General features: G+C 33.4%; 1 protein-coding gene across 1 annotated transcript; it reads right to left on the minus strand.

Annotated features, from left to right (window-relative positions):
* Positions 1-5,143: 5,143 nt before the first annotated feature.
* Positions 5,144-11,144, minus strand: LOC107605300 (ABC transporter B family member 11). The gene is made up of 12 exons (XM_016307138.3): positions 10,806-11,144; positions 10,666-10,720; positions 10,228-10,403; positions 9,919-10,140; positions 9,601-9,839; positions 8,973-9,498; positions 8,548-8,821; positions 7,557-8,383; positions 6,746-7,012; positions 6,390-6,653; positions 5,881-6,174; positions 5,144-5,539 (listed from the first exon to the last, which is right to left on the minus strand). Exons 1-12 carry the CDS (start codon positions 11,142-11,144, stop codon positions 5,192-5,194), a joined length of 3,831 nt encoding a protein of 1,276 aa, XP_016162624.1. The 3' UTR covers positions 5,144-5,191.
* Positions 11,145-13,415: the final 2,271 nt, after the last annotated feature.

The raw sequence follows: 13,415 nt of genomic DNA on the forward strand, positions 1-13,415 counted from the left end.
AGCCAGAAATTCTTTTTTACACGCATCCAAACAAATGTACATCTTCTCAAAGATTGGATCATCATCAGGGTTGGGCTGAGGTATAACACCAACTGTGACAGTAGAACCTGGATTACTCTTCAGCAGTGTCAGCCCATAATCCCTCACCATCCCATATTGGGCAGCAACATCACCATACATAATAGCTCTAGTATCTCCTAAAACCCTAGTCAGTGAAGACTTGTTTAGATCCAAATCATATTTTGTCTTAAAATATTGTGCAGTCTCAGAGTGTCCTAGATTAGGATATTTTCTTAGCTTCTTCACCAATTTGCAGGCTAGCCACTTCCTATTAGTCAGTTTATTTTTTGTCTCTCTTACACTGGTGTGGTCATCCATGAACGTCTTGATCTGCCAGCAATTGTTTTCAATATTATTAGAAGCATACACAAGCTAGCCACAGCTCTCATCCTTACAAATAACTCTCATCCTTACATTATCATTCTTCTTAAACTAAATCCTCCTACCCTCCTGTATATAATATTCACACACAGCCTCTTTGAACTCCATCTATGTAGTGAATGTCATTTCAATCTCAAGCTTAAGCTCTCCAAACCTTCCTCCTTCTCTGAACACAGGGAAGACCTCATCTGAATCAACCTCCTCCAACTCATCCTCAAAGTTTGGGGGAGTCTTCATTTCTTCCGAGTGCCATGAGTCTCCACCATCAGATTCATGATAAGCTTCATCTTGGGCATTGTAATATGGTGCCATTGATCCGAACTCAGGAATTGGTCCACAAAAAAGTTCATCATCCTCAGACTCTGAGTCTGCACACACAGGACCATCATCCTTAACCATAGCAGCGCTCTTTTGTTTAGTAAGTTTCTTATCTGTCCTAGTTCTTAGTTTCACATTAGTCTTCTTTCCTGCTGATCTCTCCACAACCACGTCTTTCTCACTAAACACCTCATCACAATCAGGCCGATATGGTTCATCCTTTACACTATCATCACTGTCATGGCTATCTGAGGATTCATCTGAGCTAGACAAAGCCACAAAGACTCTTTTGGGGCTGTTTTTCCTTAGCAATTGATCTTGCAATAGTTTCAGTAGCAGCTGCTCTTGTTAGTGGCCTCCTTTCATATGGTGCTATAATTTTTAGATTCTTAGAGCCTCTCTTTGGTACATCAGACTTCTTGGTTTCTTTCAATTTGGACCATATTTAGAAATTGTAGTGGGTTGGGCCATTCTGTTTTGTGAGATGTTGGGCTTAGTTTTACTGGGTTCGGCCATTGTTTTTGGTGGTAGATTGGACTTAGATCTAAGATTTGCAATGGATTGGGGGTGTATTTTTTCTGGTATGTTTGGTTTACCAACAGAAACTGAAGTAGGTGGGATCTTTTGTTTTGGTCCTAGAGACAAGTTATCTGTAGGCTTTGTTGTAGAGACTATTTTTTGGGGAGGAATAGTGGTGTCATTTGGTTCAGAAGTTGGAGTAGATGGTGTTGTGGTGGGAATTGGTTCAATTGTGACATTGGTGGTGGGGTTTGGGGTGGGAATAAAGTTTTGTATCACCATCAACTCCTTGCCTTTAAATGACACTAGTTCTGCTTTCTCACTATACAGATGTTCAGAGACTCCATGTTCATAGTACACATGAATAACCCCCTTGTTCTTTTGAGCAAGGTAACACATCTCCATGAGCTCTTTATCATCTGTTACGGCTCTTAGACTAGTTTGTAAAGGTCTATTAGGCACCAGCCACCAAGATTGAGTCACCTTATCATACCCAATATTCTTGTAGTAGTTTTGAACAAAAAAGACATCCAGTGTGTCTATATCAACTCCCGGCAACTCAAAAATCTCTCCACCGTTGTAAGACATATTTCCATCAACCTCTGTGATGAATTACCCTCTATGGTGAAATGTGATGGTAATCAAAGAATCATCCATCTGCAATTTAAAAAAAAAATTGATTGATCAGACTCATTATCTTCAACCACATTACCAAATTGAAAACTCCACAACTAAAACAAAAAACCCTGTTGTCAACTGTAAATGCAGTAAACCCTAACACATAAAAAATAGGTTTCCATATTAACAAAAAATTCCTAGTCAGTCTATAATTTTATTGCCCTAACCACTAAGAAACCTAGTTTTGATCAAACTCTAGCAAATAGCACAAAACACAAGCATGCATACCCACACGTTACACTCGAAGAAAATGTATTCAACTATTGTAAATATTATATTAACAATATAAAAAAGCAAAGCTTTACCACATATTTTTTTTCTTTTTTTGCTTACTTGTTTCGGAGAAACCAGCCTTTACAACTCTCTGTTTGATGCAGATGATGAAACCGATCCTCCAGAGCCTGGGTTTTCGACGAAAATCGATGCTGTTACTGCAATCGCACATACGCCATTGATGAATGTAGCGGAGAAGAAGAGACATCTGTTTGTGCTGTGTTTGTGTTGTGTTTTGAGAGGGGAAACAATACGTTAGTTTAACATTGAGGGATGGAGGTTTTGAGCATAAAACGACGTCATTTTATGTCATTTTGGCGCCACAACAAATACTACATCATTTTCATTTGCCAGCGTGTCACGAAGGAGTCCAACTCAGCTTTCCGGTAGCGCCAGATGGACAGAATGTGTCGGAAGGACGAGTTTGAGTTCCGGAATGTAACTTCAGAGATGAATATGGGTAACTATTAAGTTCAGAGACTACTATGATACTTGAGTGTAACTTCAGGGACCACTTTGAGGCTTACTGCTAATACTATTTGGTCACGTATCAACTTCTGTCATGTGTTATAATATTAATCATCCATGGGTCATTCTCTATGTTATCATTGCCGATGCATCAAATTGGTCTTTAACTTTGCATGAAGTGATTAATTTTAGTTCCTGAAATTAGATGTCGTGCACTAAATTAATCTCATTATCAGTTTTTTCTTCTGATTTTGTAAATTCAAAATTTTCAATATCTTTGGATGCACTAATTTTAATTATATTTTTTCACATATTTTTAAATACAAGTGTTTTTATAAAATGTTCTTAAGATTTTAATTTTAATCGTATAAATTTTTTCTACAATAATTTAATACAAATAAGTTTTGTAATATATAAGTATGTTATTTTAACAAAAGAATTATATGATTGATTAAATATACATTTTTATTTTTGTCTAAAAATACGTGTTTTTAACAAAAAATTAACAATCAAAATACACATTTTTTGTTCCTATGAAATACACTTTTTTGGATTAAAATAAAAAATATGTTTTTTAGTCAATTCTATAATTTTTTTATTAAATAACATAATTATATATTATAAAATTTAGTAGTATCAAATTATTATTGAAAAGACTTTGTATGATTAAAACTAAATCTTGAAATTTATAAAAGTACTTGTATTTAAAACAGCTTGTTGAAAAAATAGAATTAAAATTGGTGCTTTTACATATATTAAGAATTTTGAGAATATAAAAAATGAGAAAAAACTGATGAATAAACTAATTTGGTGTACGACATTCAATTTCAGAGACTAAAATGAGTTATTTAGTCCAAAGTCAGAACCAATTTAGTGCATCTGCAAGAATGACATAGCAGATAATACGTGGATGAATAATATTTTAACATGTGGCACAATACGACATGTGACAAAATAGTATTGTGACACGTGGCATAACTATCTACGTCAGCTTGTCACGTATCACTGATCGACCCGTCATCATATCGTTACACACAGTAAAATCATAAGATTGACATGTGTCACTAAAGCTGCGTTTGTTTACAGAGACAGGACACTGAGACACAAAATCATGTTTGACAGAGGAGACATGGACAAAGACAATGTGTCCAGAGACACTGAATTAGTGTATTTTGTGTCCATCCTGACAGGAAGGACACGAAGACACTAACAAGGACACAACTTATTTTTTATTTTTTCTTTTATTATTCTTGTTAATTTTTCATAATTATATTTTTTATTGTTATATTTTTCATCTCAAAATTTTTGAATGAAAAAAAAAAGAATAAATTGAATTTTCATAATTTGTTCTAGTTTATTACCAAACAGAATATAAGAACACAAAATTTTGTATCTCTGTCCATCAGTGTCTTGTCCTGTCCTGTTCCCAGTGTCTTGTCCTATCCTGTTCTTAGAAACAAACGCAGCCTAAAGGTCAACGTCATCACGTCAATGTGTTGCCGAAAAGAGGTCAGGGATCAACGTGATGCAGTTTTGCCAATCTCAAGGACGTAGTTGGTATTATTGGAATCTTAGAGAAGGAATGAATCCTCTTAATTTTTTTAATTGAAAGAGTAAAGTATGATCTCTAACCTTTTAATACTTTTTTCTCTTATATTTTTTTTGGTCTCACTTATAAAATTAATGGTGAGAAATCACACTTTATTCTCTTAAGTAAAAAAAAATTAAAAAGATCCATTTCCTCTAAAAATAACACCAATCTCAAGAACTACTTTAAGAATTTACTCCGACCTACTTAAATGATCTGAGTCATATGTTAGAATATATTTAATATATTATATATTAATATATAATCATATTACATATATACAAAAAAATTAAATATTAATATAAAATACATAATAAAAATAAGTTAAACATCATATATATTTATATATAAAAGTATAATAATTAATTTTTTGTATGCATATCACCAATCATCAATAACAATCATTGCTTGATCTATTTTACTGAAAATGTATTTAGTGAACTATGAAGTAGAAATTATGTCGGTCAAGCTTTGTTTGGGCATCCATAAATATATTAATTTTGTATTTACTTATCTATTTTTTGTTATTAAGAATAATACTTACTAAGACAAATATTTCAATATATAAAACATAAATTGACAGAATTAATTTTTGTTATACTACAATCATTATATTATATTATAAATTTTTTTATAACACAATTTCTTTATTTTAAGATTCGTGTATACTATTTTTTAAGGAAATCTCATCAATTATTATTTTAGTTACCTCTAAAAGATTATTTACACATTTTATAGGATAGTTTTAACATAGTGCAAATCCTATGATAGTTTTAACATGGTTCCTGAGCATATTAATATACATTATACAGGTCTGATTCCTAATTGAGATATAAAAGACTCCTGAGCATCTTATACATCACAAAAAGTAAACGTAACATGGAAAAAACTGAAAGGAATGTAACATTATGATGTACTTGTGTGCAATGCTACCAAGGAAGCATAATGGCCACCATGGTTGATCAATGTTTCATGGTTTCCTTTCTCTACAATGACCCCATTCTTAACCACTGCAATTAAATCTGCGTTCTTAATAGTGGATAACCTATGAGCCACTATGATTGTGGTTCGTTCCACCATTACTCTATCTAGTGCATCTTGAACAACCTTTTCAGACTCTGCATCCAGGGCACTGGTGGCTTCATCTAGTAGTAATATTTTTGGATTCTTCACTATTGCTCTTGCAATTGCCACCCGCTGCTTCTGTCCACCAGATAGTTTTGATCCTCTTTCCCCCACAATGGTTTCATAACCCTGCATATATTGAGTAAAGTTGTGTTATTTATAGAAATAACTATTATTAAGGTGTTGTTGAGTACTATATTTTAGAACAATGATGTTTGGGAACAATTAAAAATCAGCATAAAGCAGCCTAAAGTTACTTTATTTTGCATTTCTTAATTATTGTTTATCTTATTTCACATTCATTAATTACTCCTAGAATAATTGAGTAATTCAGATTCAATAAATATGTAATTATAGATGTTACATACATAAAAATAAAATTATGCATTTTTTCAAAAATTGGCATGCAATACTAACAAATTCCTTTAGGATAGACTGAGCACATTATTGTTGTTTGTGTAATATATTACCTGTTGCAAACTACTGATGAACTTGTGGGCATTTGCCATTTCTGCTGCAGCTGTAATCTCTGCCTCTGTTGCATGTGTTCCTTTTCCATATGCAATGTTGCCTCTGATTGTATCATTAAACAAAATAGGCTCTTGGCTTACCAAGCCCATCTGTTGTCTTAACCATGTAACTTGAATTTTCTGGATATCTATTCCATCAAGTGTGATATAACCTGTATCTGGGTCGTAAAATCTTTGTAACAGTGATACTACAGTTGATTTTCCACTTCCACTTTCACCAACCAATGCAACTGTCTGATATTTTCATTTATATAAACAAAATTGTTAGTTAATTCTTTTTTTCTGTATTAAGTCCATCGCATACACAAGGCGGGATTTGAACCCCACGCTTGCTTAAGCGGATGAATGAGCTGACCACTCGACCAACCCAAATTAATTCTTTGCTTTATAGTTTAGATTGACTAAATTATATTCTTTTAGTGCGACCCTTTTCCAAACTGTAAATTTACCTTGCCAGAATAAATAGTCAAGCAAAGATCTCTAAATATTTGAACATCAGGTCTTGTGGGGTACTTGAAAGTGACATGGTTAAACTCTACTTTTCCCATCAAGTTTTCTAGAATCAGACCATTGTCATCATTGGGATCTACTTTTGATTTTCTGTCAATAATGGCCAACACAGAAGCAGCAGCACTTTTAGCTTTAGCTGAGTCAGGGGCCAAGGTGCTAGTTTGAGACATCCCCACAGCAGCCATATTCAGGGCAAAGAAGACCTGAAAATCAGCAAAACCAAAAATCATAGATGTATAGAAAGACTTATCCAATCCGTTTGGTTGGAAAATTGAACATTTACAGAAAGACTTACGCGGAAAACATCAGAGAAAGATGCTTTACCATCCCCTACAAGTTTAGCTCCAGCATAGAAACTACATGCATACACTGAAAACAGAAAAAAGAATGATAACCCAAAACCAACTCCACTTATTATCCCTTGCTTTATGCCTGCCTTAATCGGTGCCTCACATTTCTTCTTGTACAACTCCATCACCTTCTCTTCAGCGCAGAAAGATGCCACAGTCCTACTGCTGCTTACAGCATCACTTGCTACTTGACTTGCTTCCTCGTATAATTTCTGTACAGGCATACTTTTGCATCTATCATGTTTGATACGCATTTTTGGACTTGAAGTGCAGGTGATAATACACAGTTTTATGTAAAGTTGATAGTTGAGAATCCTTAAATGACAATTTAGTCAAATACGTTAAATCGTCTAATAGTTCTCAACTATCAACTTCATATAAAAAAATACTGCTTGAGTTTTCACCACAAAATATTCAGCTTATTTAGCAGAGTGACAAGGATAAAATTTTAGACGTTTTGATTTTATGTCAAAAACTTGGAGCTAAGAAGAAAAGTACTAGTTGACTGAGACAGTTATTCTCTTGTGCTTTTATCATTCTAAAGGTTATATCTATTATATATCATTGTTAGATAATATAACCATGATATACCTCTACTTAATAGCTTAAATTTTTGTGAATAGTAGTTTCATAATATAGTATCAGATTTTTATAACAAAGAAATCTAGAATTCCAGCATGAGGCAAAAAGATAGACTTACACATAATCACGCTTCAAATCCCAAAAGAGACTATCTAGAAGGAGTTAGGAACAAACCTTTCCATCTGCAGTGAATCCTTGTAAGAACTTCATCTGAAGAATTCCGTTAAGTGCTAATATAGGCAGCAATACAAGAATTATAAGAGAGAGCTGCCAGTTTGCTTGGAATGCAATCACCAGGCCTGCAACTGCAGCAGCTATGTTCTGAACCATTAATCCGAGCGCGTCGCCAACCAAAGCTCGAATAGACGCTGCATCAGTGGACAGTCTTGATCCAAGTGCAGCACTTGAATGCTCAGCTTCATCAAACCAACTAACTTCCATATTAATCATTTTCTCAAAACAGATTAGTCTCATTCTTTTTACCAGCTTTTCACCAGCAACAGAAAAGAAGTAGGACCTCAAGGGATTGATAAAGAACGCTGATACGCCAAGCGCCACGAAAACATACGCCCAAGATCTTGAATCTTTGCGGAGTTCATCCGCAGGCTCATAGAAAATATTGACCATCTTTGATACCATGAACCCGAAAAAGGGTAATATGATGCCATTGGCCACTGCAGCTATAGTCCCTAATATTAAGACTGGGATCTCAGGTTTGTTTAGTTTAGCTAAGCGACGGATCGGTATTTTTGGAGGTTGTTTTGAGTTTGTGTCTTCTGAAAGAGCAACTTTATCGTCTTTGCTGTTTCCAACGCCGGATACATGAGTTGTGGAATTTCTAAAAGAAAACCGTTGACTTGAATGCCTTGAAGAATTTATAGTAGATTCAAGGTTTTCTGTTTCAACAAAAAAATTCTGTTCTGCCTCACTGTTAGTCTCTTGCAATCTGTTGAGTTGGCTGTAGGCTGCTTCAAGATCTTTAGTTAGCTCAGAATGTGAACCTGATTATTATTCAAGAAAGTATAAGAATTCTGTAGAAATGAGAATATTTGAAATTCAAGTGCATGGATTCTTTATGAGAATTCTCTTTTAGCTAGAATATCCAATTAAGCCGCTAACCATTTCCAAATTGGTATTTACTTTTTAATTTTTAATTTTTTTTTACCTTTTTCTACTATTTTTCCTTGATGAATTACAGCTATAGTGGCAGCATTTCTAACAGTGCTTAAGCGGTGAGCTACAATAACAGTGGTTCGATTTATCATGATTTTGTCTAGAGCCTCCTGCACTGTTTTCTCGGATTCAGCATCAAGTGCACTTGTAGCTTCATCAAGAAGTAGAATTCTTGGATCTTTCAAAATGGCTCTTGCTATTGCAACTCTCTGCTTTTGACCTCCAGAGAGCTGAGTTCCGTGTTCACCAATCATCGTGTCCAGTCCCTACATTTGTTTTCCATAATAACTGATTTAGTGGCTGATTTTTGACATGGACATGGTATTTTTTATTATGGAACTATGCATATATTGCTTTCATTTTTTATATACTAAATTGCCAAAAACTTAATATTTTAGAAGCTGCTTAGTAGTTCACCTGTGGAAGCGTGTCTATGAACTTAGAAGCATTTGCAAGATCTGCTGCTACTTTGATTTCTTCATCAGTCGCACCATCCTTACCATAAGCAATATTTTCTTTGATGCTGCAAGTAAACAGAACAGGTTCTTGGCTAACTAGGCCAATCTTTTGTCTTATCCATTTCAGATTAAACTCTTTGAGATTGATGTTGTCGATGAGAACTTCACCAGCTTGCGGATCATAAAACCTCTCTATCAAGTTAATAACGGTTGATTTTCCACTCCCACTTTGCCCTACCAAAGCTACAGTTGTGCCACTTGGTATGAACAAAGAGAATCCATTGAATATGGTCTCATCCGGCCTTGACGGATAACTGAAGCCAACTTCTCTCAGTTCTATGTCGCCTCGAATATCATCGAGCTGCCGGCCAGTTGTGTCGTAAGCATCGATATCAGGTCGCCTATTAATCGTTTCAAACATCTTATAAGCCGCGGCTTGTCCTGCTGCAAACGAACTCATGCTAGGAGAGGTCTGTCCAAGAGAACTAAAAAGTCATGTCAAAGAGCAAAATGTTATGTTTACATCATTGAAATCGAGCTAAAAAGAGTGACAGTTTAGTATTCTAGAGCATAAGAGAGAAACTTACTGAGATCCTGTCAAAATTGCGAAAATTATGGTGATAATTTTCCCTGCTGTATAATCTTTGTCTAAAATCAATTTGCCACCATACCATATGGCCAAAGCATAAGTGCAGAAAACAATGAGAAGAATGGAACCAAATCCCAATCCAGAAGCCACTCCTTCTTGAACTCCAGTCTTATAAGCTTTCAACAATGATTGATTATACTTAGCCACGGCTTGCTTCTCGCCCGTGAATGATGCAACCTGCATTCAATTTTCATGACTTATTTATACAATATAAAGAAGAATAAGAAACAATTTCAGGTTGGTAGTTATATGATACAGTTCTGATAGAAGCAATTGTCTCTTCTACTACAGATGCAGCTGCAGAATATGCTACTTGTCTTCGCGATGTCACTTTGGCAATAACGATACTCATGACGGCGCTAGCAAGAACAAGAGGTGGAATACTGGACAGCAAAACAAGGGTAAGAAGCCATCCCTTGATGAACGCTATGACAAAACTTCCAACGAACGATGCCACTAACTGTACAAACTGTCCTACCTATAATAACAAGTGGCAAGACAATGATGAATGACAAACTTTTAGGAGATTCAGTATTGTGTTTGATAGCCAGAGACTCCTTCATACCTTCTCACCCATGGCTTCTCGAATTAGCATAGTGTCACTTGACATCCTTCCAACAACCTCGCCGGTGTTGGTTTCCGTATCGAAGAAGCCGGCATCCTGCCTCAGAATTGTTTTCAGGTATAAGCTTCTTATTCTTGCACATTGTCGCTCCCCGGAGACAATCCAGCAAGAAACCTCTGTCATAAACCATATAGTTATGAAAGAATGTCAGTTATGGATATTAATCCCTAAATAAACGTATTATAATTAATGTAAGAATTATCAAAATGGATATTAATCCGTAAGATTAACGTATTATAACAGGAATTGAGTACAGAGTTTGAATTCTTTTATGAACAATATTTTATTTTCTTAGTTTGTAATAATATTCCACTCTTGTGTTAAGCTCCTTCCTTCAAAAAAAAAAAATATGAAGCACGAATCCAAAGTAGTACTTACGAAGAAAGGATCCTGCAAAGGAACCCAGAGCCAGGTATACAAACTTGAGAGCCAGCTGAGCACAAAATTATATCAGTAAGAGATTGATTTCCAGAAACTTGAATAAGTTGAAAAACAAAACAAAACTTTGCTATATATACCTTGGAAACATCATGAACAACTTTTTGGGAGTTTGAGGTCCCTCCAAATGCATCAATTAAGTTCCCAAAAACAACGGTCATCAAAGGGTTTGCCATTCCATTTCCAACAGCACCGATTGTCCCCACAATCATCAATGCATAATCCAAAGCGTCTGCAAAAGAGAAGAGCTTGTAGAAGGGGATTGTGTTTTTCGCTTCATCTTTGGCCTTTCTCTTCTCTGAATCATTTTGAATGGTTCCTCCAACAGCGTCGGCCGGTGGATCACTTACTGATCCTGCTTTGATCTCAGATGCAATAACATCACTGTCTAAACTACTCTCCCCTTCCGCTTTCTTCATGGAAGAATTCTGTTATTCGTAAACAGAAAAAAAAGCTACAAGAAGAAGCATGAAAGCAACATCAATGCCGGAGAATCAAAAGCAGAGAAAGAGACAGCAGCGCTGTAGTTTGTGCTGCTCAACTTCTAGAGCAAGCAATGAAAACTAGCTTACGAAACCAACCTTTTAGAACATTTCTGGTAACGGAAGATATTTCCTCATGAATAGAATAGAACAGAAAAGAACTAGAATAAAAAAGAGGCTGCATGAAATAAACGATCACCAATGACTTAAATGCATCAATGATTAGAAGTTGAGCAACGCTTTTGGAGTAAAGTGGTCACAGGATGACAGACAGTGAAACAAACATAGTTTAAGGTAAGTTGATTTATTCATATATTGAATAAAAAAATGTAATCCCAAACAAACAAAGACTTTGGAGATTCCCATGATAGGGTATTTTTTCATCTTTAGAATTTTAACTTAAATTAGTAAGTATCAGTTTCAACATAAATAAATATAAAAAAATATTGACAATCTAACATTTCTCGTATTTTATATTTGTATAATATATCTATATATTTATGCATCCAAACAATATAATAGGATTGGTTCTCTTTTTTTATGTCTAATTCTGTATTTTCAAAAATATCCTTCTTACATTTATAATCACTCAGTTAAAAAATATTATTTGTACACTAAAATCATTTACTAAAATTAGTCATCAATATATTTGTGTATAAATACATATGTAATTTAATTTATTTTCAATGTGTATTTATATTCTAACATATATTTTAGGATTATTCTCTACATACAAGTTATTTACACATACAAGTCCATACAAGTTATTTATATTGTATTGTTTAAGAATTTTTTATGTATGTGTATTGATAAGTTCTATGTAATTCAAAACTCTTCCTCTCCTTCCTTGCATTATAAAAGTGGATTTTATTCAATTAGGATTAACTTGTATAAACTTGTATGTCAAAAAGACTTGTATGTGTAGTAGGTCTCTATATTTTATACTGGTGACTAACTTTGGTGACTGATTTTAATATATACATAACATAACTCAAAAATAATTACCTCATTTTTTTAAGGAAAAAAAAGACACTACTAAGTACTAACTCTTATAAAAGAGTAACTATATATATACCTAAGCACTTACACTTGGAAAACAAAAATCCTACCATTTTCTTCAAAAACAACTACGTACTTATGAGAAAACATATAAGCTAACATTTTTTTATGTTAGATTCTTTTGTTATTTTCAACTGAAAAATTATATACTTATTTATAAAATATTGAAAAAAAAAAAGACAAATGCATGTTAATTTGTTAGGAACCATATTTCAAAACTATGTTGAATGACTTAAATGTAAAAAGTGATGATTTGCCGACTCATAAATTTAAACTATGGTTATATGCTTTCTTTAATTCGTACGTTGTCTTATATATGCTTTGATTATTTTCTGTTTAAAATATTGAGTTTATGACTAACGACCATCTGCTCATTGATTTGCCAACTAATCCATATATGATATAGCATATAACTTTTTAATTCAGTTAACTTAAATGCCTAAGTATAAGTATATTCTATTATTCTCCACACACACAATTATAATATATATAATATATATATATATACAGAATTATTTATAAACGTTCCATGTGGAGTGTATTTAATTATTTATGTAGAAGCGCGTGTGTGTATATAGATTATTTTTAAATAAAGTAATGTCAATTTAAAATTGTTTGTTATACATTTTATATACTTAAAAGTTAATACAATATATATGTTCAGAATACATATACAAACTAGTTCTTTAATTACATGTTTGTTAATATTTATTTCAATAAAATTTGGTATAGATGATTTTTTTTATATTTTGCTGTGATTTAATAATTAAAATATATTGTTATAAAACATTTTGAGTAGTATAACTTTGTTTAAATGGGTGTTAGTTGATACAAACTTTTCTTTTAGCAGAAGAATTCAACACATGCATCAAGATAGAACGAAACAACAGTACAAACAAAAAATCAGAAAAATAATAAACTTATTCCATTTTTGATATTATTATTACTAATAACAAAAGGGATTAACACTACTAGTTGATACTAACGATATGTATATATAGATGCATGTATCGGTTTTTGTAAGATTGGGGATCTTATACAAAAACGGTGTTTTATTAGGTTTATACTATATAAATTTTTTTTACGATATTTTTTAATTCGACAAAATAAAAATAACTTTATTGTAAATTTAAATTTTATTTAAAAAAT

This window comes from Arachis ipaensis, chromosome B6 (assembly GCF_059453495.1).
Source record: "Arachis ipaensis isolate K30076 ecotype BB chromosome B6, ASM5945349v1, whole genome shotgun sequence".
NCBI classification, from domain to species: Eukaryota; Viridiplantae; Streptophyta; class Magnoliopsida; order Fabales; family Fabaceae; genus Arachis; species Arachis ipaensis.

Excerpts from the sequence above, each read along its gene's own strand:
- LOC107605300 (XM_016307138.3), bottom strand. The coding sequence starts at position 11,144 with ATGAAGAAAGCGGAAGGGGAGAGTAGTTTAGACAGTGATGTTATTGCA. Across the intron at positions 10,721-10,805 it reads TTGTTCATGATGTTTCCAAG|CTGGCTCTCAAGTTTGTATA; the intron begins GTATATATAGCA and ends TTTTGTGCTCAG. Across the intron at positions 10,404-10,665 it reads CTTTGCAGGATCCTTTCTTC|AGGTTTCTTGCTGGATTGTC; the intron begins GTAAGTACTACT and ends GGTTTATGACAG.